Source organism: Bubalus bubalis, chromosome 3 (genome assembly GCF_019923935.1).
Source record: "Bubalus bubalis isolate 160015118507 breed Murrah chromosome 3, NDDB_SH_1, whole genome shotgun sequence".
Taxonomy (NCBI): domain Eukaryota; kingdom Metazoa; phylum Chordata; class Mammalia; order Artiodactyla; family Bovidae; genus Bubalus; species Bubalus bubalis.
Window position 1 is genome coordinate 17,562,414 of NC_059159.1, and position 24,549 is coordinate 17,586,962.

Below are 24,549 nucleotides of genomic sequence, written 5' to 3' on the forward strand. Positions count from 1 at the left end.
GTAATGAAGCACAACCTCTTCCCACAAAGAATAGACAGGGAAATGGATGTGTTTGCAAATTAATACAATAATGTTATTGATGCTCTAGGAGAAATACATACAAAGGATACTTTTATTTTGGTAAATAAAGCTTGATAAAGCGCATTTGATCCTTTGTCACCGCTTCTCTTCAGGCTTTACTTACCCCTGTAGTTTGATGACTCCCAGATTTGTGTCTCATCTTTTAAAAGTACATTTCTCCCACTTTCAGTTTTATACCTGGATGTTTTATCAGGTCTCAGATTTAATATTCCAAAACCACATTCACTTTTTTGGGTTTTTTTTGTTTTTTTTTTTTACTACTTTCCTTCCTGCTCCTACTTCCCTATTTATCCCGATTTCCTAGGCTTAAAAATCCAAGATTATCTTTGATTTCTACCACTCTACTGCATCCTCTTCCTGACCCAGGGATCGAACCCAGGTCTCCTGCATTGCAGGCAGACGCTTTAACCTCTGAGCCACCAGGGAAGCCCCTACTGTGTCCTACCTCAAGTTATTTGCCAGATTTTGTCTGTTCTATCTTGACAGTATCTTTCAGATCTCATTGCACCACTGATCTTCTGTTTGATTAATCTTCCTGTTTCATAGCATTCTACTCTTCAGAACCTTTCAGCGACTAACCATGATCTACAGAACAAAGAACAGATGTCTTAGCCTGGTCTTTAAGGTCCTTTTAGACATGACCTTAAATTGGCCCTTCTTGATGTGTTCTCAGTTATTCTTCATATACTTCAGCCAAGCTGAAATATTTACCAGTCATCATATAGTAATGTATTTTACTACTTCTCTGATGTTGCTTTTTTTTTTATGCTTTACTGAGAATCTTTACCCTCTATGTTGCTTATCTTTTCTTTCGTTCTTTTTTGGCTGTGCCACAAAGCATATGGAATCTTAGTTCCCTGACCAGAAATCGAACCCACACCCCCTGCATTGGAAGCACAGAGTCTTAACCACTGGACTGCCAGGGAAGTCCCTACTTATCTTTTTGATACCTGACTCATGTACCACCACTTTCTTCAAAAAATTTTGATACCTGACTCATATACCACCACTTTCTTCAAAAAATTTTTTTTCTCCCTTTCAAGAATGATGTATTCTCTTCCTTCTTGAACTAGTAATGTATCAGGAGTTCCCTGGTGGTCCAGTGATTAGGACTTGGTGCTTTTACTGCTATGGCCCAGGTTCAGTCCCCGGTTGGAGAGCTGAGATCCAATAAGCCCCATGGCATGGTCAAAAAAAAAAAAAAGAAATATTAATAGTAATGTATCATTTATGATACCTTCTGTTGACTTTCAGTCAATGAATTTATTTAGCCTATTGTATGCCAGACACTATGCTAAGAGTTAATGCTCCCATTTCCTCCCCTTGAGCAGCTCACAGTCTAATCCTCCACATACAGTAATAGAAAGTACATTCAAGGTAAGAAAGCAAAAAGGTGTCAGGTGTGGTCAGCTTATCAAGTGAGAGGAGCTTTCACAGAGGAATTTCTGGGTGAACGTGTTTCCTGGTGGGGTCAGGCATTTTAGGCAGAAAGAACAACATATGCGAAGGAACAGAGACACAATAGCATGGTGTGTTAAGGATAATTCAGTATTGCTTCAGCATAAAAGGTAGGGAAGGGGAGGTAGAGATGTGGTGGGGGATAAGTCGGGAGGCTAAAGCAGGGGATGGAGCACAAAGAGCCTTTTATATTGTGCTCAGAAGTATGGACGCCTTTTCTATGAGTAGTGCTAAGTCACTGAAGAGTTGTAAGAATAGCAGTGGCATAGTGTTAGAACATAAGCTCACTCTGGCAGCTGTGTTGAGTGGAGTATTTAGGGGAGTGAAGTTGGCGACATGAGACAACAGAGGGGAAATTGTGTGACAGTTCATGCAGGAAATAATAAAAGCCTAACAGTCGGGTTGAGTATGTTTTGTTTGGGTATACCCTAGCAATGGTTTTAAACCAAGGGTCGGTGAACTATGGTCCACGGGCCATATCCAGCCAACTGGCAGTTTTTAGAAATAGAGTTTTTGGCACACAGACCCACCTGTTCATTTATGTGTTTTCTGTAGCTGCTTTCATGCTGCAGTGGCAGAATTCAGTATCTGCAACAGAAACTGCATGGCCCACAGAGCCTGAAATATTTACTATCTAGCCCTTCATGGAAAAAGGTTGTCGACCCTTGTTTTAGACTTGAAGTCCTTATCTTATTCATTTCTGAATCTCTCACAGTATCTAGGTCTTGATACTGAGAATATGGTAGCTGCTTAGTAAATATTTTTTAAATTAGTAAATATGTATTCTGAATCAAACTCTATCCATAAATCATAATTAATTCCCTTGCATAACATAATTGACTTTGTTCGCTCTTAAGAATGCCATAATGCAAGGGTCCCCAACCCCCTTTATATTTATATAATTTCTATAAGTGTTGTGGAAACTGCTCCCTTTATATTTATATAATTTCTATAAATGTTGAGGAAACTGCTCCCTGCTGTACTGATCTTTCACCTCAGTTCACCATCAGTGCTTCTTGATACTGTAATCCACAATTACTAGTTTATTAGTTATCAGATTTTTCATATGCATTAGCTACTGGATTTTTATCTTATTTAGTCATTTGTCATTTTTATCACAATAACCTTATCCCCAAATGTCTCTAAAGCCATTCTTAAGAAACGTGCTTTCTTCCAGCATGTATTGGATTTATTTACACACAAGGCAATGAGGAATGGCGGGATGGTGACAGGTTTTGTAGTCAGAAGGTGTGGTTATGTGTTACAGTGCTTTCTACTTTTTTGTTTCTGATTTGTCAAGAGGAAATAACTACCTATTTCATCAAGTTTTTGTGAAAATAAAATCAAATACTGTTTGTGAAAGTGCCCTACAGACTATATATAAATGTTTGTTGTTATTTCCATTTTTGTTATTATGGCTAATTTGAGAATAAATATATATATTTGAGAATATATAATATATATCCTTTTCCATATCTGAGTTTTTAAAAATTTTTGTTAACTATTTGTAGTTATAATATTTCTAATTTAAAGCTAAAATGTTTAACCACCACTGTACAGAATATATTATCCTTTAGATTTGCAAGTAAGAAATAGTACAAATAGTGGACATTATTTCCCTCACTTTTTCCATGTGGTTAAATTATCTTTAAACTTAGGTCATGCATATAGCCTTGTGACCAACACTTTCTGTACCAAACAGCTTTTGATTATTTTGAGGATCTGTGGAATATCCAATGCAAAGGACTTCATAGGTACTTCAGGAAAGGGAGAGATGTGTAAGACACTAAGCTCAAAAAAGAAAGAGTACTATTTGCTCTCTTTTCTGCATTAAAAAAAAAACTGCACTGCCCAGGTCTTTAAACGTTGTATTCCCAGCAGGACTCTTCCTCAGTTGAACAAAAAGCACACGGTTTTAGTATTCTCATTGCTGTATATATTCAGAGCTTTATTAGTAGTAATTGATGAATAGGTATTTAATTTGAAACTTAATGACTTACAGTTGGTGTAGAACTTACGCACAACATTCATCTGTTTATTATGACGTTCTTCCTTTGTATTATAAAAAGCCATTGAGAATTTCCTGGCGATCCAGTTGGTTAGGACTCAGCGCCTTCACCGCCAGGGCCTGGGTTCAGTCCCTAGTTGGGGAACTAAGATCCTGTTAACCGCATGGCGTGGCCAAATGAACGAAGAACCGAAGCCATTACTAGTGTTACATTGCTTCTTTTTCAAAATAATCAGACTTGACAAAGTCAGATGGAATAAGCTAAACAAGTCTTCCCTGTTAACCTGTTTTTTTCAGGTTTTTTGAAACAAGTGGAAGATCCAGTCACAAACGCCTGATGTTCATGTCATTTATACTTAGACCCATGTTTGTGGTCACCTAAAATTCATGTGACATCTGGTTGTTTTTAGCTGAAAGGAATTTCTGCTTCAGGTAGAGAAGATTCATAACCCAAATTTCTTCTGTGCTGATCTGTTATAAGGAAATAAATTCAGGACACATGTGCACCTTATCAAGGAATCAAAACTGATTTATGTTTATAGAATTTCAATAAAATTATTTTTTATTTTCTGTAGAATTTTGATTGATTAAGGTCATTCTACCCTTAATTTAAGAGGAATGATAAGAACTTTGAAAGGTCAGATTTAAAAGGTTATTAAATTTAAGGGTGACCACTGGATATTTGCTAGTGTTGAAATACAAGTTTATTAGTTTCTGCAGGTATAAGCTGAAAGATGTTGCCTCTTCTATATTGATTAGCTGTTATAAATAAAATGCAGAAAAAATTGATCTAATTCAGACAAGTGAGAAAAGTTTTTCTGAATGAATAAAAATTCAGAATTGTAGATTTTTAAAATTTTTTAAATTTTTGAAAAAATAGTAAAAGTAAACCAAGAGAAGTCCTTAAGAAACTTGTTTTAATGAATAGGTAGAAAAAGTTTATAACTGTAATATTGCTTACTTACAATTAGGTAACTTATAAAATTCATGGAGGCCTGAAAACAACCTGTTCTAAAACAGGTTAGACTCAACCATCTTAATTCACCTTAGTTCATTGAGTGAGTCCTTTCTTAATAGTAAAAATACGAGTTTCACACTTGTTGCAGTCCTAGAATCTCTTATTTTTCAGCAAATGCCAAAAGATAGACAAGATTTTCCTTTCATATTGCTATATGTTTCTGTCATTTAATGCAGGTTCACTCTAAGAGGAAATCATAATAGTATTTCATAACACTGCTATGAAAACACTGGCCCATGCCTCCCTATGTACACATGAGAATCATTTTCTGGGGTAATGATAACCAGGTAGATTTTTGAAGGCGTGGTTACATTGTCTCCTAGTTTCTAGTGTTTATTTCTGTTCCTTTTACAGGTGAACTGTTTTTGTCTCTCAGAAAGGTTCTAGAAATTTCTCTTCACCTTTGGTGCTCTGATAGCTTGCAATAGTGTGTCTAGATAGGTGTAAGTCTCTTCCTGTTTACCCTGATTACTCATTGAAACCTTTAAACTGCAGAGGTACACCTTTCTTCAGCTAGGGAAATTTTTTTCTTCTTTTATTGTTTTTTTCTCTATCATTCTTTCTCTCCGCTCCTTCCTCTGAGACTAGGAATCTAATTGTCTTAGATTAGGAAGTTAAAACTTCCAGATTCATATTCCCTGCTTTTGAACCTTTCTCTCTCACTTTCTGTGATTTCATGGGATTTGGGGCAGGAAGGGAGATAAATAAGTGTATTTTGTTTGCTGTCTTGTTCCAGTTTTCTGACAGTTCTTTTTATCCCATAAGGCTGAGATTTTATAAAATGTCATTTTATTTGTCTCAGCAGTCAGTTTCTAAGGGACATGACTCATATTTTATAATAATCTTTAGAAGGTTGATATTGCTTAACATAGTTTGGTTTTATAGTCAGATTTTTTGAAGATAGGTTTTTAAAAAAAAAAACAACAAAAACCCATAGTACCATTTTAAAAATTAGACTCACTTGCCTTGTGCTATTGGGAGTGAGCCCAGTCACATTAAAAAGTGTGTTGGTATCTCATTCACTCATCAGGTACAGGCAGCTCCAAGTGCTGATAAAGGCCTTGATGCTTCTCCAGACGTCTGTTCTGTGTAGGAGCTCCAGGTGCAAAGAGCAGAGTATTTGGAACTGGCACACAGAGTCATGAGCACAAAGTATGAGTAAAAACCAAAGTTGTAGGTCCTTGGTCTCCCAGAATAATGGTTCACAAACCTGGTTGAGCATCAGAACCACCTGTGCACTTTATAAAAATATATTTATATATTTTTATTCCTGTACCCTCTTCTGGACCTGTACCCTCTTCTGGACCTGTTAAGTCAAAATCCTACAGGTTTGAACTGGGCACCTATGTGTGTGTGTGTGTGTGTGTGTGTGTGAATATCATTCTGATAGGCAGCCAAGGATGAGAACCACCTTCTTAGAGACCCCCCCTCTTTATATTTTCTTCTCCTCGTGCCTCATTTTGGGGGAAAAAATGGCTATCTAATGCTCTTCAGTGTCATATAGATGTGTCATAATTCACTTAACTGGTACCCTGTCCATGGACTTCTAATGTACTTCCTGTCTTCTTATAGCTTCTTTATAGCTCTTAGAGATTGCTGTAGTAGATGTCCTGGTGCATACAACTTTGTGCACATTTGTGAGTATATTCATGGGATAAACAGCTAGAAGTGGAATCATTCGGGCGAAGGACGTATATATGTTTATGAATTTGTTTTTTATGTTTTTTATTATGTGAAAATAGGCCTTTTAAATCCTCAGGTGTTATACTCTTAGGCTGAAAATATTCTTTAATCTTGGAAGTCCTTTACACTTTGTTTTCTTTTCTCATTAGGCCAGTACTAAAGTGGAAGTGGACATGGAGAAAGCAGAGAGCCTACAGGTGACAAGAGGGGACTTCCTTGCTTCTTTGGAAAATGATATCAAGCCAGTGAGTACAAATATCAAGTGATGCGTAAGTCAAAAAAATAACAAATCAGGAGAAAAATAAGTGCTGTTTTACCCTGTATTTTGGAAGATTATATCGTGTAGTTTTTTTAAAAAACATAAAATCTCAATAGTGTAACTGTCCAGTGTAAGAAACATCTGTTCAGTAACTCTGTGCTGTTCTGTTGCTCAGTCGTATCTGACTCTTTGCAACCGCATGGACCCATGGACTGTAGCCTGCCAGGCTACTCTATCCATGGGGATTCTCCAGGCAAGAATACTGGAGTGGGTTGCCATGCCCTCCTCCAGGGGACCTTCCCAACCCAGAGATCGAACCCAGGTCTCCCACATTGCAGGCGGATTCTTTACCAACTGAGCCACCAGGGAAGCCAAGACTTACTGAAATATTTCCCATGATAGGCAGCTCACCATCCTATAATCAGGCCATTCAGTTTTGAGACTTTCTAACAGTTAGTTCTGAAATTGCTTTGAACTAGTTTTTCATTGGTTCTTTATATGTCTGAAGCTACAGAAAACTAAATTCATCCTGATTCATCCATCCTCCATATATGGTTACTGACATTTAAAACTAACTCTTATCTCTTTTATACCTTTCCCCAACTTCTTCTAGGGCATTCCTTTCTCTTGCTCAACATCTCTAGTTCCTCTCACTATTCTCGGTTCTGAAACTTTTAATTATGCTCAGTGCTCTTTTTAAAAAAGGTCAATTTTCTTAAAATATACTTAAAACTCAACAGTCATAGTTGGAGTTATAGTTGGAGCATATATTATAAGGTACATTAACCTGTTTCCTATAGAACAACCACTCATATTTGAGTAACTATATTAGTACAAAAATAAATTGTAGAAAGGCCTCTTAAAAAGGTGTGTATGCTTTTCTCTTTCTTAAATGGACCTTGGGTGCACGGAATTGGATTCATCTTAATCTTTAATTGACGACATACAGTCATTAGTCTACAATGTATAAAATAAAATGTAGTATATATTAATCTTCTGAGACTTTCTGTTTTGTTACATATTTTATTATCAGGAGTCATCTGTATGATTTTCTGTGCTATATTTCATTTATTTTCATTGCCGAATAACATTCCATTGTGCGACTGCCATAGTTTGTCTATTTTCCTGTCAGTGGACAGTTGGAATATTACCAGTTTTTTGTTATTTCAAACAGGTGCTGCTAAGGCATCCTTGAGTGAGTTTCTCCTAGATATATATTTAGGAATAAAATTTCTGGGTTATTGGGAATATGAATGTCCAACCTTGAACTAGGAATTTCAAAATGTTTTCCTAGTGGTCAAACCAATAAACACTTCCTCCAATAATGTAAAGAAAAGTGAAAGTTGCTCAGTCGTGTCTGACTCTTTGCAACCCCGTGAACTATACAGTCCATGGAATTCTCCAGGCAAGAATACTGGAGTGGGTAGCCATTCCCTTCTCCAGGGGATCTTCCCAACCCAAGGATCGAACTCAGGTCTCCTGCATTGCATGCCAGTTCTCTACCAGCTGAGCCACAAGGGAAGCCCCCGATAATGTAAAAGAGATCCTATTCTCTACATCCTGTACAGCAGTTGGTATTGTCAGACTGAATTTTTGCCATTCAGTTAGATATAAAAATTGGAGAAAGAAATGGCAACCCACTGCAGTACTCTTGCTTGGAAAATCCCATGGACGGAGGAGCTACATTCCATGGGGTCACAGAGTTGGACACAATTGAGCGACTTCACTTCCACTTTCACTATTCTTTCTAGATATAAAAATGGGATCTCATTTTTGTCTTAATTTGCATTTCACTGATTACCTGTGAATGAATTATTTCTTCATATGTTTGTCAGCCATATGAGAATCTTCTATGATATGCCGTTCATGTCTTTTGCCTATTTTTCTGTTGTTTGTTTTTATTTGATTTGTATAAATTCTTCATATATTCTTGACAATAATTATTTGTTGCACTTATCTCCTTTAAAGACAGGAGTTAACTTGTTTTAGCCCTGTCTGCTTTTTTTTATGACTGTTGTGACTTCTAAATATAAAATACTTTCAGCAGTGGAAATGGTTTAATATTTTGCTGTTGTTATTCAAAATAGTTACCAAAAACATTAGAGCCCTGCATAACCAAACTATCTTAAAATTTTTTAAAGCAAGTAATTTGGCTATAAGGAAGAGGCACTTATGAAAACTTAGTTAAGTAAGCAGTAACTTACTTTTATTTATTCCAGGAGTCTGGGGGATAAAATGAAAAGTGAATGACAGGATAAGTAAGGATGACTATATATGTTATGTAATAGTTTAAGAGGGTCACTGTTTTCTGGTTCAGGTATCTTAACACTGCTATGAGGCTTGGGAGTATATATCTTGGGTAATTAAAGACAAAAACCAGCCAATCTACATATTTCCTACAACAGCCTTCCACTCAGTATTTATTAGGCTCTTCCCTTGTAACTTTTTATAGGGCCATTGAATTTACCATATCTGGAACAGGGAGTACTCAGGAATCAAAGCACTAGTGTATGAAAAGACCAAAGAGTAGTCTGAAAAGTGATTTGGTAGCAAGGTGATCGAGTGATGAGACCACTGTATACTGTTTAGAGACAATATTACAAAGCATGACTTTCTATGAGGAGCATGTTCTAAAGAACTGTTAAGATTTTTCCGTAATTGGGGAATGAAAAATTAACTTGAGGATTGTGATAATTTTTTTTAATTCAAAATTCTCAAGGTATATGACTTTTACATTACACTGGGTTTTATTTTCCTACTCATTTCTTCTCCTGCTAACCTTATGGAAGTGCTATTCAATTAAGTAAATAGCTACTAAAGTTTTAAACTGTTTTTGGCAGCTGGTTTGATGGGAGTTGCAATTTGAGATTAGAAGCTGAAAATGAAGAGGGATGTGATTTAAGCCCCAATATATAGTGCAAATAAAGTTATAATATATAGCAATCACTTTCCTTTCCTTACCCTTCAATCTTTCATTACCTCTGCTCATTTCTACTGCTTGCTAAATCTTATATTTACACATACACTTATCTTGGTGAAATTGACTTATGTCCTCTACCACCAGACTCATGTGGACAAGATCGCCTCATTACCACTTCACACTTTAAAAAATTTTTACTTTTATTTATTATTTTTTATTGGACTGTAATTCCTTTACAGTGTTGTGTTTCTGCTGTACACTGAGGTGAATCAGCTGTCAGTTCAGTTCAGTTGCTCAGTCGTGTTCGACTCTTTGTGACCCCATGGACGCAGCACGTCAAGGCCTCCCTGTCCATCATCAGCTCCCGGAGTTTACTCAAACTCATATCCATTGAGTTGGTGATGCTATCCAACCATCTCATCCTCTCTCATCCCCTTCTCCCCCTGCCTTCAATCTTTCCCAGTATCAGGGTCTTTTCAAAATGAGTCAGTTCTTCAGATGAGATGGCCAAAGTATTGGAGTTTCAGCTTCAGCATCAGTCCTTCCAATGAACACCCAGGACTGATCTCCTTTAGGATGAACTGGTTGGATCTCCTTTCTGTCCAAGGGACTCTCGAGTCTTCTTCAACACCACAGTTCAAAAGCATCAGTTCTTCAGTGCTCAGCTTGGTTTATAGTCCAACTCTCACATCTATACATGACTACTGGAAAACCATAGCTTTGACTAGACTGACCTTTGTTGGCAAAGTAATGTCTCTGCTTTTTAATGTGCTGTCTAGATTGGTCATAACTTTCCTTCCAAGGAGCAAGCATCTTTTAATTTCATGGATGCAGTCACCATCTGCAGTGATTTTGGAGACCCCCAAAATAAAATCTGTCACTGTTTCCACTGTTTCTCCATCTGTTTGCCATGAAGTGATAGAACCAGATGCCATGATCTTAGTTTTCTGAATGTTGAGCTTTAAGTCAACTTTTTCACTTTCCTCTTTCACTTTCATCAAGAGGCTCTGTAGTTCTTTGCTTTCTGCCATAAGGGTGATGTCATCTGCATATCTGAGGTTATTGATATTTCTCCTGGCAATCTTGATTCCAGCTTGTGCTTCATCCAGCCCAGCGTTTCTCATGATGTACTCTGCATAGAAGTTAAATAAGCAGGGTGACAATATACAGCCTTGACGTACTCCTTTTCCTATTTGGAACCAGTCTGTTGTTCCATGTCCAGTTCTAACTGTTGCTTCCTGACCAGCATACAGACTTCTCAAGAGGCAGGTCAGGTGGTCTGGTATTCCTAACTCTTGAAGAATTTTCCACAGTTTGTTGTGATCCACACAGTCAAAGGCTTTGGCATGTCAATAAAGCAGAAATAGATGTTTTTCTTTAACTCTCTTGCTTTTTCAATGATCCAGTGGATGTTGGCAATTTGATCTCTGGTTCCTCTGCCTTTTCTAAAACCAGCTTGAACATCTGGAAGTTCACGGTTCATGTACTGTTGAAGCCTGGCTTGGAGAATTTTGAACATTACTTTACTAGTGTATGAGATGAGTGCAGTTGTGTGGTAGTTTGAGCATTCTTTGACATTGCCTTTCTTTGGGATTGGAATGAAAACTGACCTCCAGCCCTGTGGCCACTACTGAGTTTTGCAAATTTGCTGGCATATTGAATGCAGCACTTTCACAGCATCGTCTTTTAGGATTTGGAATAGCTCAACTGGAATTCCATCACCTCCACTAGGTTTGTTCATAGTGATGCTTCCTAAGGCCCACTTGACTTCACATTCCAGGATGTCTGGCTCTAGGTGAGTGATCACACCATCGTGATTATCTGGGTCATGAAGCTCTTTTTTGTACAGTTCTTCTGTGTATGCCACCTGTTCTTAATATCTTCTGCTTCTGTTAGGTCCATACCATTTCTGTCCTTTATCGTGCCCATCTTTGCATGAAATGTTCCCACACTATCTCTAATTTTCTTGAGATCTCTAGTCTTTCCCATTCTGTTGTTTTCCTCTATTTCTTTGCACTGATCACTGAGGAAGGCTTTCGTATCTCTTCTTGCTATTCTTTGGAACTCTTCATTCAAATGGGTATATCTTTCCTTTTCTCCTTTGCCTTTCGCTTCTCTTCTTTTCACAGCTGTTTGTAAGGCTCCTCAGACAACCATTTGCCTTTGGGATTTCTTTTTCTTGGGGATAGTCTTGATCCCTGCCTCCTGTACAATGTCATGAACCTCCATCCATAGTTCTTCAGGTACTCTGTCAGATCTAATCCCTTGAATCTATTTGTCACTTCACTGTATAATCGTAAGGGATTTGATTTAGGTCATACCTGAATGGTCTAGTGGTTTTCCCCACTTTCTTCAATTTAAGTCTGAATTGGGCAATAAGGAGTTCATGATCTGAGCCACAGTCAGCTCCCAGTCTTGTTTTTGCTGACTGTATCGAGCTTCTCCATCTTTGGCTGCAAAGAATATAATCAGTCTTATTTCGGTATTGACCATCTGGATGTCCATGTGTAGAGTCTTGTGTTGTTGGAAAAGGGTGTTTTCTGTGACCAGTGCGTTCTCTTGGCAAAACTCTATTAGTCTTTGCCCTGCTTCGTTCTGTACTCCAAGGCCAAATTTGCCTGTTACTCCATGTATTTCTTGACTTCCTACTTTTGCATTCCAGTCCCCTATATTGAAAAGGACATCTTTTTTGGGTGTTAGTTCTAGAAGATCTTGTAGGTCTTCATAGAACTGTTCAGCTTCAGCTTCTTCAGCATTACTGGTCGGGGCATAGACTTGGATTACTGTGATCCTGAATGGTTTGCCTCTGAAACGAACAGAGATCATTGTGTCGTTTTTGAGATTGCATCCAAGTACTGCATTTTGGACTCTTTTGTGAACTGTAATGGCTACTCCATTTCTTCTAAGGGATTCTTGACCATTATATCTTGTCGATATAATGGTCATCTGAGTTAAATTCACCCATTCCAGTCCATTTTAGTTTGCTGATCCCTAAAATGTTGACATTCACTCTTGCCATCTCCTGTTTGACCACTTCCAATTTGCCTTGATTCATGGGCCTAACATTCCAGGTTCCTCTGCAGTATTGCTCTTTATAGCATCAGACTTTGCTTCCATCACCAGTCATATCCACAACTGGGTGTTGTTTTTGCTTTGGCTCCGTCTCTTCAGTCTTTCTGGAGTTATGTCTCCACTGATCTCCAGTAGCATATTGGGCACCTACCGACCTGAGGAGTTCATCTTTCAGTGTCCTATCTTTTTGCCTTTTCATACTGTTCGTGGGATTCTCAAGGAAAGAACACGGAAGTGGTTTGCCATTCCCATCTCCAGTGGACCACATTCTGTCAGAACTCTCCACCATGACCCATCTGTCTTGGGTGGCCCTACATGGCATGGCTCATAGTTTCATCGAGTTAGACAAGAATCAGCTATATATTTACTTAAATCCCCTCCCTCTTGGACCTCCCTCACACCCACCCCCTCCATCCCACCCATCTAGGTCATCACAGAGCCCCAGTACAATTTCATATTTCCATTTTAATCCCTGACACCTACAGTCGGTGTTAGGGTAGTATCTCTGTGTGCTGAGTCAACCATTTTCATTTTCTAAATCCATATTCTGCCTTTTTCCCTTTGTTCTTAACAGAAACAGCCCATGTCCTCCTTACAAAAACAAGCACGTTGGAACATACCCCATCTCAGAGATTGAGAGGGCTTGGGCTGTCATAGAATCTGAGCCTAGAATCTATTTCTTATTCTAAATCTATTTCTTATTCTAAAATTTATTTGTTTCCCCCTAATTGGGTAAAAAGTTGAGTGAGAAATTATAAAACAGTTTTGTTTTTATTTTGCTTTTCAGGGTTTTTATATTAATATGGGATATTGTTACAGCATTAGCATGTGGGAATTATTACTCATCCTTTATGCCTTTAAATATTTAAGTCTTAATACTAATGCTGAAAATGCATTAAACTGTCCTTTTCCTTCATAGGCGTTTGGCACAAACCAAGAGGATTATGCAAGTTACATTATGAATGGTATCATCAAATGGGGTGATCCAGTTACTCGAGTTCTAGAAGATGGGGAACTTCTGGTTCAACAGACTAAAAACAGTGACCGCACACCACTGGTCAGCGTCCTCTTGGAAGGTGAGAAAAAGTGATGAGATGGCATCAAAAGTTTTCTGTTGTTTTTTTTAAAAGCACTTACACAAAACCGTTTAGCACATTCCAGAAAACTGAATTTTCAGTTCTAAACTTGTTCATGCTCTGAAAATCGCAGTCCATTCTGTGTTCCAATATTGTGCACAAATTTAAATTTTCTTGGAGTAGAATGTTACTGATGATTGATAGCAACTCATTTTCTTATAGGACTGTATCTAAATTTCTGTGTTACTTAATAGACTCTTATGATACACATAGTACTCAAAACAGTTAAATAGATATTCACTGAGTACTTACTATGTTTTAGGCGTTGAATTGGTTGTGGGAGACACAAAGACACTCACAGAGATCAGTTTGGTCGTGAAAAAGGCCTAACTACCGTGTTTGTGTGTAAGGGTATATGAATGCAAGTCATCTTGCCCAGAAGTGGTCAAAGAAACTGTTCAGTGTAGACTTGGAAGGATCAGTCAGGATTTTAGCAGGTAGACAAAAAAAGGAAGGACATTCTAATTCTCCAGTTATTTTTTATGATTATTAGTAGAACAACAGAAAAGTTCAGCAAGTCCACATGACAATGGATCTAGCTCTTTCCAAAGGTCTGAGGGTGAGGGCTCCCTGAGAAACACATTAAGCCAAGACCTGAAGGATGAGGAGAAACTGGTTGGGCAGAGTAACTGGGGACAGTGTTCTAAGCAGAGGGACCAGTATATGAAAAAGCCCAGGGTTGGAAGGAGACTGAAACAGAAAGGGAGACTGGCTAAAATGTGAGACTGAAGAAGTAGACAGGAGCCAGTTCGTGCAAAGCCTAATAGACCACATTAATGATTTAGACTGTTATCCGAGGGGCAATGGGGAGGCATTTGTAGGGTTTTTAGCACTGAAGTGACATGATCAGATTTGTGTTTTCAAAACATCATGACCACTTTGTGATAGAGATTGGATTGGAGTGGTAAAAATATTAATATATGGGAAAGACCAGTGGTAAGAAGCAGTTGCAGTTGTCTTAATGAGAGCTGATTATGGTCTGAAGCTACATAGTAGTAGAGGAAATGGAGTCATGTAGACTATTTTGAGGAATATTTAGGAGGTAGAATAAAAGAGACTTTATAATAATTATTGATTAAGTTTTAAGCATAATGAAGCTAACATTCTTTGAACTCTTAACTGTTTGCCAGTCACTCTACTAGCACTTTACACACACCTTCTCATTTAAACCCCACTTCAGTCCTTCAAGGGTAGATGCTGCTGGGTCTGTATTTTGCAGATGAGGAAGCTGAAGCTTAGAAATAGTAGCTATATTGAATATGGAGAGAGGTATCAAACATGATCCCCAGGTTTCTGTTATTCCAGGGCTGGTGAATGATGTTGTTTACTAAGAGTGGGAGCTCTAGTAGAGAAGTTCATTTCAGAAACAAAGATCACAAGTTCATTTCTAGACACAAAAGTTCAAGGTTCCTATAGGATGATCGAGCTTCTCTGATGGCCTAGCAGTAAAGAATCCATCTGCAGTGCAGAAGATGTGGATTCAATCCCTTTGTCGGGAAGATCCCCTGGAGAAGGAAATGGCAACCCACTCCAGTATTTTTGCCTGGGAAATCCCATAGACAGAGGAGCCTGGCAGGCTATAGCCCATGGCGTCCTAAAAGAGTCAGACACGACTTAGCGACTAAACAACAAATATCTTCCTTAAACACCCTGAGTCACTGAATCAGTTCTATTCTATGGGATAATTGAATGGAAAATGTTGAGTAGCCCATTGGATATGTAGGTCTATGCTCAGAAGACAAGTCTAGCTAGCAGTATACATTCATGAGTTGTCAGTGTGTAGACTATTGTTCAATCCATGGGAGTGGATGAAGTCACTTAGAGAAAGGGAAGGTTGAGAAGGAAGAGGGGTCTAGGACTGATCTCTGAGGTGTGTCAATGTTGAAGGACTAAGTAAAGCAGGAAGAGTTGACAAAGGAGATTGAACAAAAATAACCAGAGTTAAGAGAAGGAAAAGAGAACGTGCTGTCACAGAAGCCAAGAAAGGTATTTAAAGAAAGAAGAGAGCTGTCAATTGTATCAAATACTCCTAAGAGGCCAACAGATTACAACGTTGGATTTGGTGAGATCGAGGTCATTGGTGGCCCTGATGGGAGCCTGTGCCATGTAATAGGAATGGAAGCCATGAGGTTGGTTTGAGGATGGTTGGACGGTGAGTGAAGGCAGCTGGAGTAGATGATTGTTTAGGGACATTCCATTTTGAAGGGACAAGGCAGAGTAGTGTTGAAAGTAGTGAAGTCAAAAAAGAGTCTTTTTTATTAAACTGTCAGTAGCCTGCTGCTGCTGCTGCTAAGTCGCATCAATCGTGTCAGTAGCCTAGAGCATGTTTAAATGCTGTTGGAAAGGCTCCAGGGAAGAGGGAGAGGGTGAAACACAGGGGGAGAGGGTACAGTTGATAATATCAGGTTTCTGAGAAGACGGGAAAGAATAATTGATCGGTTTATGGGTGGGAGAGGGGAACATCTTTTATTACACAGAAGGGAAGGAGGAGTTGTCTAAATATAGGTGAATTTATAGATTTGGTTGCCTTCATGAGAAGACCTGAGTCTTTAGTTTTCTAGCCTGGTGGCTCAGCTATAAAGAATGTGCCTGCAATGCAGAAGACGCAGGAGACCTGGGTTCAATCTATTGTGGGGAAGAGTCCTTGGAGAAGGGCATGACAACCCACTCCATTATTCTTGCCTACAGAATCCCATGGACAGAGGAGCTTGGCAGGCTTCAGTTCATAGGATCGCAGAGTCGGACACGCCTGAAGCAACTGAGCAGGGGCAATTTTCCCTACCCCTAATATCATCTCCTAAGAAGATTGTATTTTTTTTTTGTCAGACAAATGATTTGATGGAACTAATAAGTACTGATATGCATTTGAATGCTTTCTTGTTCTCTTTTTTTTTAAAGAAGCAAAACCTTGCATTTTGTATATGTAGCCAGAAGCTTGAAAGATTAAGGTTATGTGACAAAGAAGGAATATATTTCATCATACTTTTGAGAAATGCTAATCAGTCTGTTTAGCTGCTAATAAGAGAAAACATGTCTGCCGTGAAATTGTGTCGGGAAATGTTAATGAGCAGCTGGTTGAGGCCTCAGTACTTTGTGGATAAAAGTTTAAACTTGTTTGGTTCTCCTTTGCTTAGGTTGGCTTTTTTCCCCTGACTTGCTCCTGTCGTTATGCAGGCCCTCCTCACAGTGGGAAGACAGCTTTAGCTGCTAGGATTGCAGAGGAATCCAACTTCCCCTTCATCAAGATCTGTTCTCCTGATAAGATGATTGGCTTTTCTGAGACAGCCAAGTGTCAGGCCATGAAGAAGGTATCAAGATTTTTACTTTCGTTTTGACTTCCTACCTTTTAGATGTACGTGTATGGTGTGTATACATACACATGTACATATATATTTATCTTTGCACATGTATATATGTAGACACACACACACATGTGTATATATATAAGCCATAACAGTTATGTTCTTCTCAAGTGAAATTATCAGCAGAATTTGGGGGGAGGGAAACAGTGACTGTTTTAGATATAGTATTTAACTTTGTAATGTATTTTTATTAAAGTACCTTTATCTTCCAGATTATGCTTTACTTAGTATATATTAGGATTATTTTTCATTTCTTAAGTTTGTGTCAACTGAAAGGCCTGCATTAAGTGTGTTTGAGTAGAGTGGAGCAAATTCATTTAGGATTTTTTAAGTTCTCTCGTCAATCTGCAAAATCAGACTGGGGTCAGTTAAGTTGACTGTATTGTTTGGGAAAGAACAAAGTTATATCATTGGAAAGATATTCTCAAAACCCCTACAGAAAGATGGTGATGTCTTAGATAATAATCAGCATCCGCTCGGCAGACCTGGGGCAGGTGGTCCTCGTCTCTGCGTTTCTCCAAGTACCCTTTGTCACCTTCCTAGCATGGCTGCTTGAACCACCGGTGAAAGTTACAACAGCATAGACTAGGGTCCTAGCGCTGAAAGGCCTCTTAGATCGTCTGGTTCATCGCTCTCACATTCAAGCAAGTACCGTCCGTGTAAGGTATTTGGATAGTAGGTGGTTGCTCATTAAAAACAAAAACAACAAAAATCAGTGCTGAACACTCTTAATGCTGTTTCACCTCACTTGGTTTTCACTGATATTCTGATTTTGCATACTCCCAGACTGAAGAAAGGTTAGTTTTTATATATCTAGTTGAAGTATATCTTTTACTTAAACTCTTTTTTTTCAAGCTTGATTTTTTTATAGATAAAAAATGACTGTAAGTTAAAAGTTAAAGAGATGTGAGAAAGCCAGGGGCCTTCCCTGGTAGCTCAGCTGGTAAAGAATCTGCCTGCCAGACTAAGGGAAAAGAATCTTGAGAATGGGACTGCTACCCAGTAAAGACAGCTCAGATGTGCTTTTACCTTGTTCCTAGGCCCTCACTTTATAAAGATGTAGGATAGAATTACCTAAGTGTTTCTTTAGGGAGGAGATTGAAGAGGAAAATACATTTTTTCAAAAGCAGACTCCCTAAAAATGTAAGTTTGAGGAGTCTCATGTTTGTGCAGGCAGCAGAAAATCATTTGTGTCGACTCCTTGAAATGGATGGAGGAGGCAGAGCTTGGAGCAGGATTCCAGCCCTGCACACTGAATCGTCGAGATAAACATTCTGCACAAGGTTGTTAAAACTGAGTGTGAAAGTGAGGGAAATGTTGTTGCCTGACACAAAAAGAACTTAAATATCATAAGACACAGGACTGGTGTCTGAGATGAAACCAGTAGTATCTATCGTTCCTGGGAAGACCTGGACAGAATCTCTAGGACCAGTAACCTCCCTTATGTAGATGGGGTTGCTGTTCTTTTTGTTTTTTGTATTTTTTATGTTTCCCTCTAAAGGGAACCCTTAAACCATTTCTTTTGGTGAAAATTTAAACAGCTCTTGGACTCGTAGCCACTGAACCTCCCATTTAATTGAATAGCTAATTCTGTTTGTATTTTCCTAACTCCATCTATCTCTTATACTTGTTTAAAAGTAGTCTTCTGTGCAGATGGTAATTTACTCCATTGCTTTTCACCAGCTGCCAGGTTCTACCTCAGATGTACTCTGAGATGTGGGTGGATGGTCCTAGTCTTTTCTATAAAGTTTTTTTAAAAGTATTTTAGGCTCCTGCACATCAAAGCAGCTTTGTAAGTGTGAGATTTTATCATTTTTATTATTTCAATCTCTTGCAAATTGACTTGAGGGGGGAAGGTAATATATGCTGATTTTAGAGGCCTAAATGGTTAAATTAATGACTTAATAACTTATGATTTAATCTTTAAATTGTTGCAGCCTTTCAAGGTAAGGTTTCAGATGAGTGGAAGGCTAAGGAGTATAAAAATGTGTCTATACCAGCTTACTTAAAATCATTTGGATTCATGATTCACTGTCTGGATCAGCTGTATACTCTTAAAGTTGCAAAAAATATTTCTGCTTCAGCAGTATAGTAAATTCATATTTAGACTTTTTGGGTTTTCCTTGGAGAAAAATATTATTCTCTGTGACTAAAGAACAGAATGGAGAAAAGAATGAAGCAGAGGTGTCTTAGAAATTTATTAGAAATACTGCAGAATCTTTCCCTGCAAATAGTTTTCACATTGTTGCCTAATGATAGCTTGACAAAAGCCTGAGGGCTCAGACCCATCTGAAGGTGCTCAGTCTTCCAGTTTGCTTTTGAAAATGAAATATAAATGCCATTCTTTAGACGTTCTAGTCTACCTCCCACCATTGTTCTCTTCCCTTCATTTTTTTTTTTTTTACTGTGAAAATGGAAAGCCGGTGTCTTTTTTTTTCCCCAAAGCACAAATAATTTATAATTTTTTTTTATCATTCTGGAGAAAGTTCTTTCCTTTTAGGTACATCCTTCCCACCCCCAAAATGTAGCTTTTCCCAATTTCAAAAATAATTTAGAAAATGCAGAAAAGAATACAGAAGAAAATAAAGTCCGTATTTGTTCTTCCATCTTCTTCTCAGACACACATACACACAACGTATTATGTATTGGTGATCACATTGGACATACTGTTTTTTTCCCACTTACTATAAAATTTTTTCATTGTCATTAAAATTTATCTGAATATTATGTTAAATTAATAGCTGTGTAATATCCATTTAAACATTCCTTTTTTGTTGAACACTTAGGTTGTTTCCAAGTTTTCTCACAATTATAAACAGTATTCTGTAGAATGCTCATTCGTGGCTGTTTAGTCACTAAGTCGTGTCCGACTCCTTTGCAGCCCCACGTTCTGTAGCCAACCAGGCTCCTCTGTCCATGGAATTTTCCAGGCAAGAGTACTGGAGTGAGTCGCCATTTCCTTCTCCAGAACTTCCAGTGACTGCCCCCATTTGCTTATTACATTTTTCTGAGAGTAGCATCAAAATTTACTGGCTGAGAATTTGGACATTGGTTTCTAATAGACCTGAATTTGAATCCCAGGTCCACTGCGCTTACCAGCTCTAATAGTCACTTAACCTGTAAACCTCTATTTTCTCATCTACAAAATGAGGCTAATATTAATAGGTGCCTCATAGGATTGTTAGGAGAATTAAATGAGATGGTGATTTTTGTGCTGTATCATACAGTGCCTTGGGATATAATATGTGCTCAATAAAGTATAGTGGTTATTCTTACTTATCATTATTATTGTACATACATTTCTGGTTATTTCCTTAGGATGAATTCTCAGAGCTGAGATTACTAAGGTAAAAATATTAATGGGTGTAAATTTATGATAAATATTGCTATTAAAACATGTAAAAATATTAATATTTATAAAACCTTCTTAAGAAAGTTGTGCCAATTTATACTCGCAGCCCCATCATATAAGAATATCAGTTTCCTTGGACTCTTGCCCATAATATCTTTATATATCATTTTACTGCTTGGTTTTGTTACATAAACCAAGAGTTTTTGTTAGTGGAGAGAGCTATTAGGCTTGCTATAATGAGTATCTAAGATTAAGATACTTAACTTTCAGACCTTAAATTGCAATTAAGCTATTGCTTCTTATTCACATACAGATTCTGGTGCTAAAACATATGAAAGTAGTTTATACTCAATTCAATTCTGCTTCTTAATTTGCTTAATAAATCCTTTCTCTGTGTAGGTAAACTCCTCAATACTAGCAAACTCTGTATGAGGTATTATTCTCACATTCTGTTGGGGAGCAGACCCTGTATGTTCCCTTAAGATAGTTAAAGTATTTACAGATCTTTCTTTTCTCCCGTATTTTGTTTTTGTTTCCCCAACATTATTCTGTTTAAAAAATTTAATTTCTTTATCCATTTTTGCATCTATACTTAAAAAAAAAAACCTATTTGCTAGTTCTGTTAATGGCATTAAATGAAAAAAAATAACAATGCAGTAGATCTTGATTGTAACTAGTATGCTTTCTGAGTATACAGTCAGTACAGAGATGAAATAGGACAGTCTGATGTGATTACATTGTTTGAACAAAATCGAGTAAAAAATTTGTGATTTCTAAAACTATACCCATTAGTAAGGTCATATAGTCTCGTTTTTAAAAGGACTGAAAATTAATGGAAGACATTTTCCTTTCCACTAGCTTTGCAAGAAAGAAATAATCTTCTTTGAATATCCTCCTGTAAATCCCACTGCAAATTGTAGTCTGCACAGAACAGAATCATGGTGCCTAATCCTCCTCTTTTCATGGTTTAGTCCATACAAAGAGCGGAACTGGAAATTGGATCTTTTGACAGCAGTTACTAAGCAACAGAATTTGGATGTTTTTGGTTAACATCCTAATATATCATGTAGCTGATTTGTTGAAGAGTGTGCTTGCAGTGACTGACAAGTGGACACCCTGTAAGTGACCACAGGTCCCTGTGCTGCTGGGGGTCGGGGGGCGGCAAGCACTTGTTCTTTTTGTTTAATATACTTTGTCTGCTGATGATTGTATCTGTCTGGCATGCAAAAGAGGATTGTGCAGCCCTTCAGTAGAACTTAACTTTCAGACCTTGTGACTTCTTATGTTATTAAAGATATCCCACCCAGTCTGTCTCTCATATTTTGTGAAACTATAAGAATTTTTCCTGAAAAGCAGGGAGAACAAATAAGGGAATTTGAGGTCGTTTCCAGGAAGCTTGAGCGCTTTGCCAAAAGTTTAGGTCCACTTCCTGAGTCAGTTTCATTATAAGACAGCTGATGTTTGCTTGGTCTACTCCCAAGTTATTTTTAGAAACTAGAGATTATTACTGATAGCACCGATTTGAATTTGCTCACTTACATTTTTATGTGCTACCAAATATGATTAGAGTATGCTTTCAACTAATTGCTGACAGATTTACTACATTGGGGATTTTCTAAGTCATCAAATTCCTACTGTCAACAGATTCCTACTAACTCAGTACTTCATGCCAACCACTTCTGAATTGAGGTGAACTCTTTCAGCCCCGAAAGAACCAGAGAATTTGGCTTCACTTACCTCAGAGCCCTAAAGAGGTTCTAGAAAATGGAGGTCAGACTCTATTTGGAGTACGCTTTGCTGGCGTTTGTGATTCTAAAAGACTGGGATTAACGTGGAGCTAATGCTGGCATGTTCCCATTTGCATTCATGTAGACTCCAGAGGCTGCAGCTGCTGCCCCTCCCCTATACACAGGTGGTTCCCAGCTCATGTGAAGATTCCAGGAGTGGGCTCGGTGCCTTGAGAGCTCTCGGCACCCTCAAGGTCCATGACCAGACCTGCTCCCAAGCCCTCAACAGGAGCAACAGGAGCTCCATACCTCCTTTCACAGTGCATCCAGCATGCTCCTGCCACCGGCCCAGGCTCCCCACGTTTTAGGTTGTCTCTCATGACCCACAGCCTGCCTTTGCACACAAGAGAGGAGGCACCAAAGAGGTTCATGACGACAGTCCCCTTATGTCCACAGCTAAGTAGACTGTGGGATTTTGTGATTTCATCTTCTAGAGTAGACTTCTCGTTTTTGCCCTGTTGACTGTTGTCACTCTTCGCCACACTTTTTTTCTTTTTTCCGTTCTCCCCATTCTTTTCTTCAGCCTTCTCTTTCAGACTTCTCACCTGACTCGCAGAATACATATATTCTGATAAGTTTACATGCTCTAGGAAACTCCCTGATAGAGCTGGGAAAACTATATCCTCCAGTTTGCTGTGTGCAGTCATGGTTTTTCTGTTTTTCTAGCTGCTCCCCTCTTTCAGGTATCCTACTTTGCATGATACCTTCTGTGATCCCCTCCTGATAACCTCTCCAGCAGGAAAAACTTGAGCATCGTACTTTCATCTTACTACATGAAAGGATCAGAATTGAAGTTAATTTTTTAAAGAGTCTGTAAGATACCAGCAGTAGCCCCAGCTTCAGCCCACCTGGCTAAATGTTGTTTTGGCTTTTGGTCTGGAGAAGGCAGTGTGTATTCACCAGGTGCTGTTACTGATGGCAAGTTCAGCACTTCAGTTGTTGTGTCTGAGCTGGGGCAGTTTGTACAGTTTTACTTTTTCTGCATCTCTCCTCCTTTTGGGGTTTATCTGTCTGCAGTTATGGTAGAACTTCCCCACTCAGTATGTAAATATCTCAGATTTTAGTCTGGCAGCTAATTGCATATACTTGCCAATGGAATCCTGATATCTCCTTATTTAGCATAGGGCCAGGAAGCCAAGAATGGAAGAGGCTGAGGAGACTAGGCAGAAACATGGGTTCAGGAGAATAGTGGTGACCTTATCTTACACTTGTGACTACCTGTGGGAAAGAATGTGTGTGAGAGAAGTGAAAGATGTGTGTGTATTTAAATTAAAGCAGAGTCAACTGAAACTGGTCAAGTTACAACTGGAATTGCATAGCCTTTGTCATGGTTAGTATGTTGTTAAGAGAGTTAGCTGCGAGTACTCCTCTCCCCGTGGTAGTAATTAGTATATTAAGACCTGTCTGTAAAAAAATCAAAAACAAAACAAACTACATTAAAGGCTGTAGGTATTTTCTTCTAAAATGTTAGAGGTAGCCCATGCAGTCAGCTGTGAAATGATTTGAAATGCTTTGTGAATCACAGTATCTGAGATAAATTGGTGAAAATTTATCATTAGTTCAGACACCAGCAATGTCCTAAGTAATGTTTATAAGCTTTGAGGAGGAAGAGGGGCTGATTCAGACAAAGTGTAGAACTACTGCAGTATCCCATCCACAATGTCCTGGGCCCCTGTGACTCAAATCCATGATATTACAGTCTGTCAGACAGAATGATATGCTTGCATCAAAGCCCTTCATATCAATAGAATTCTGAGCAAATGTTTTAGAAGAGCCAAGCATTATTTTTAATGACTTCTAGAAATCACCTGAGTTTGCCACATTAGCTGCTGTTAGTCCAGTCTTCAAAAACGAGCAGAGAACCACAGTGGAACAGCTTCTGAACTTTTCCATTGTCTCTTCCATTTCATCTCTCATCCACCACTCCCCATACACACAGCACCAATGTTGACCCCTCTTCCTTTTAGTTCTTATAGACTGTGTTAGTTCCTGCAGTGCTCCTGGATTTTCTCTGTGCCTCCTTATAATTGATATGCTCTGCTTAGAATACTTTCTTCCCTCTTTCCTAGTGAATTGTTCATCCTTCAGTTCTCAGCTTAAATGTCACTTCCTGAATTTAGGAGACCATCATCAACTTCATAAGCTCTTATACCAGTCACGATAGGCTAAATTATGCTGCAATAATGAATAGCCCCCAAAATCTCAGGGGCTTAACACTACAGAGTTTATTTCTTGCTCACATTACATGTCCACCATAACTCAGAGAGGACGCTCTGCTGCAGCTTCTCAGAGACTCAAGCTGATAGGTAATAGTGGCTCCATCGCACGTGTGATTCTGTGATAGCCAAGGCTCTTGAAGCTCCTTTCAGAAAGTGAAATACTCCACTCCCATTTCAGTACCCAACGCAAACCC

The 24,549-nt window shown here is 38.4% G+C and overlaps 1 protein-coding gene across 3 annotated transcripts in view; it reads left to right on the plus strand.

Annotated features, from left to right (window-relative positions):
* Positions 1-24,549, plus strand: part of NSF (N-ethylmaleimide sensitive factor, vesicle fusing ATPase) — a 148,389-nt gene that overhangs the window by 94,116 nt on the left and 29,724 nt on the right. For 2 of the 3 annotated variants that reach the window (XM_025279914.2, XM_044938865.1), the window contains exons 13-15: positions 6,398-6,493; positions 13,419-13,575; positions 16,810-16,943. In XM_025279914.2, the coding sequence (XP_025135699.1) occupies positions 6,398-6,493; positions 13,419-13,575; positions 16,810-16,943 (387 nt within the window). Of the gene's footprint in view, positions 1-6,397; positions 6,494-13,418; positions 13,576-16,809; positions 16,944-21,207; positions 21,656-24,549 lie in introns of those variants that run through there. The other variant, XM_025279916.2, reaches the window with a different exon arrangement.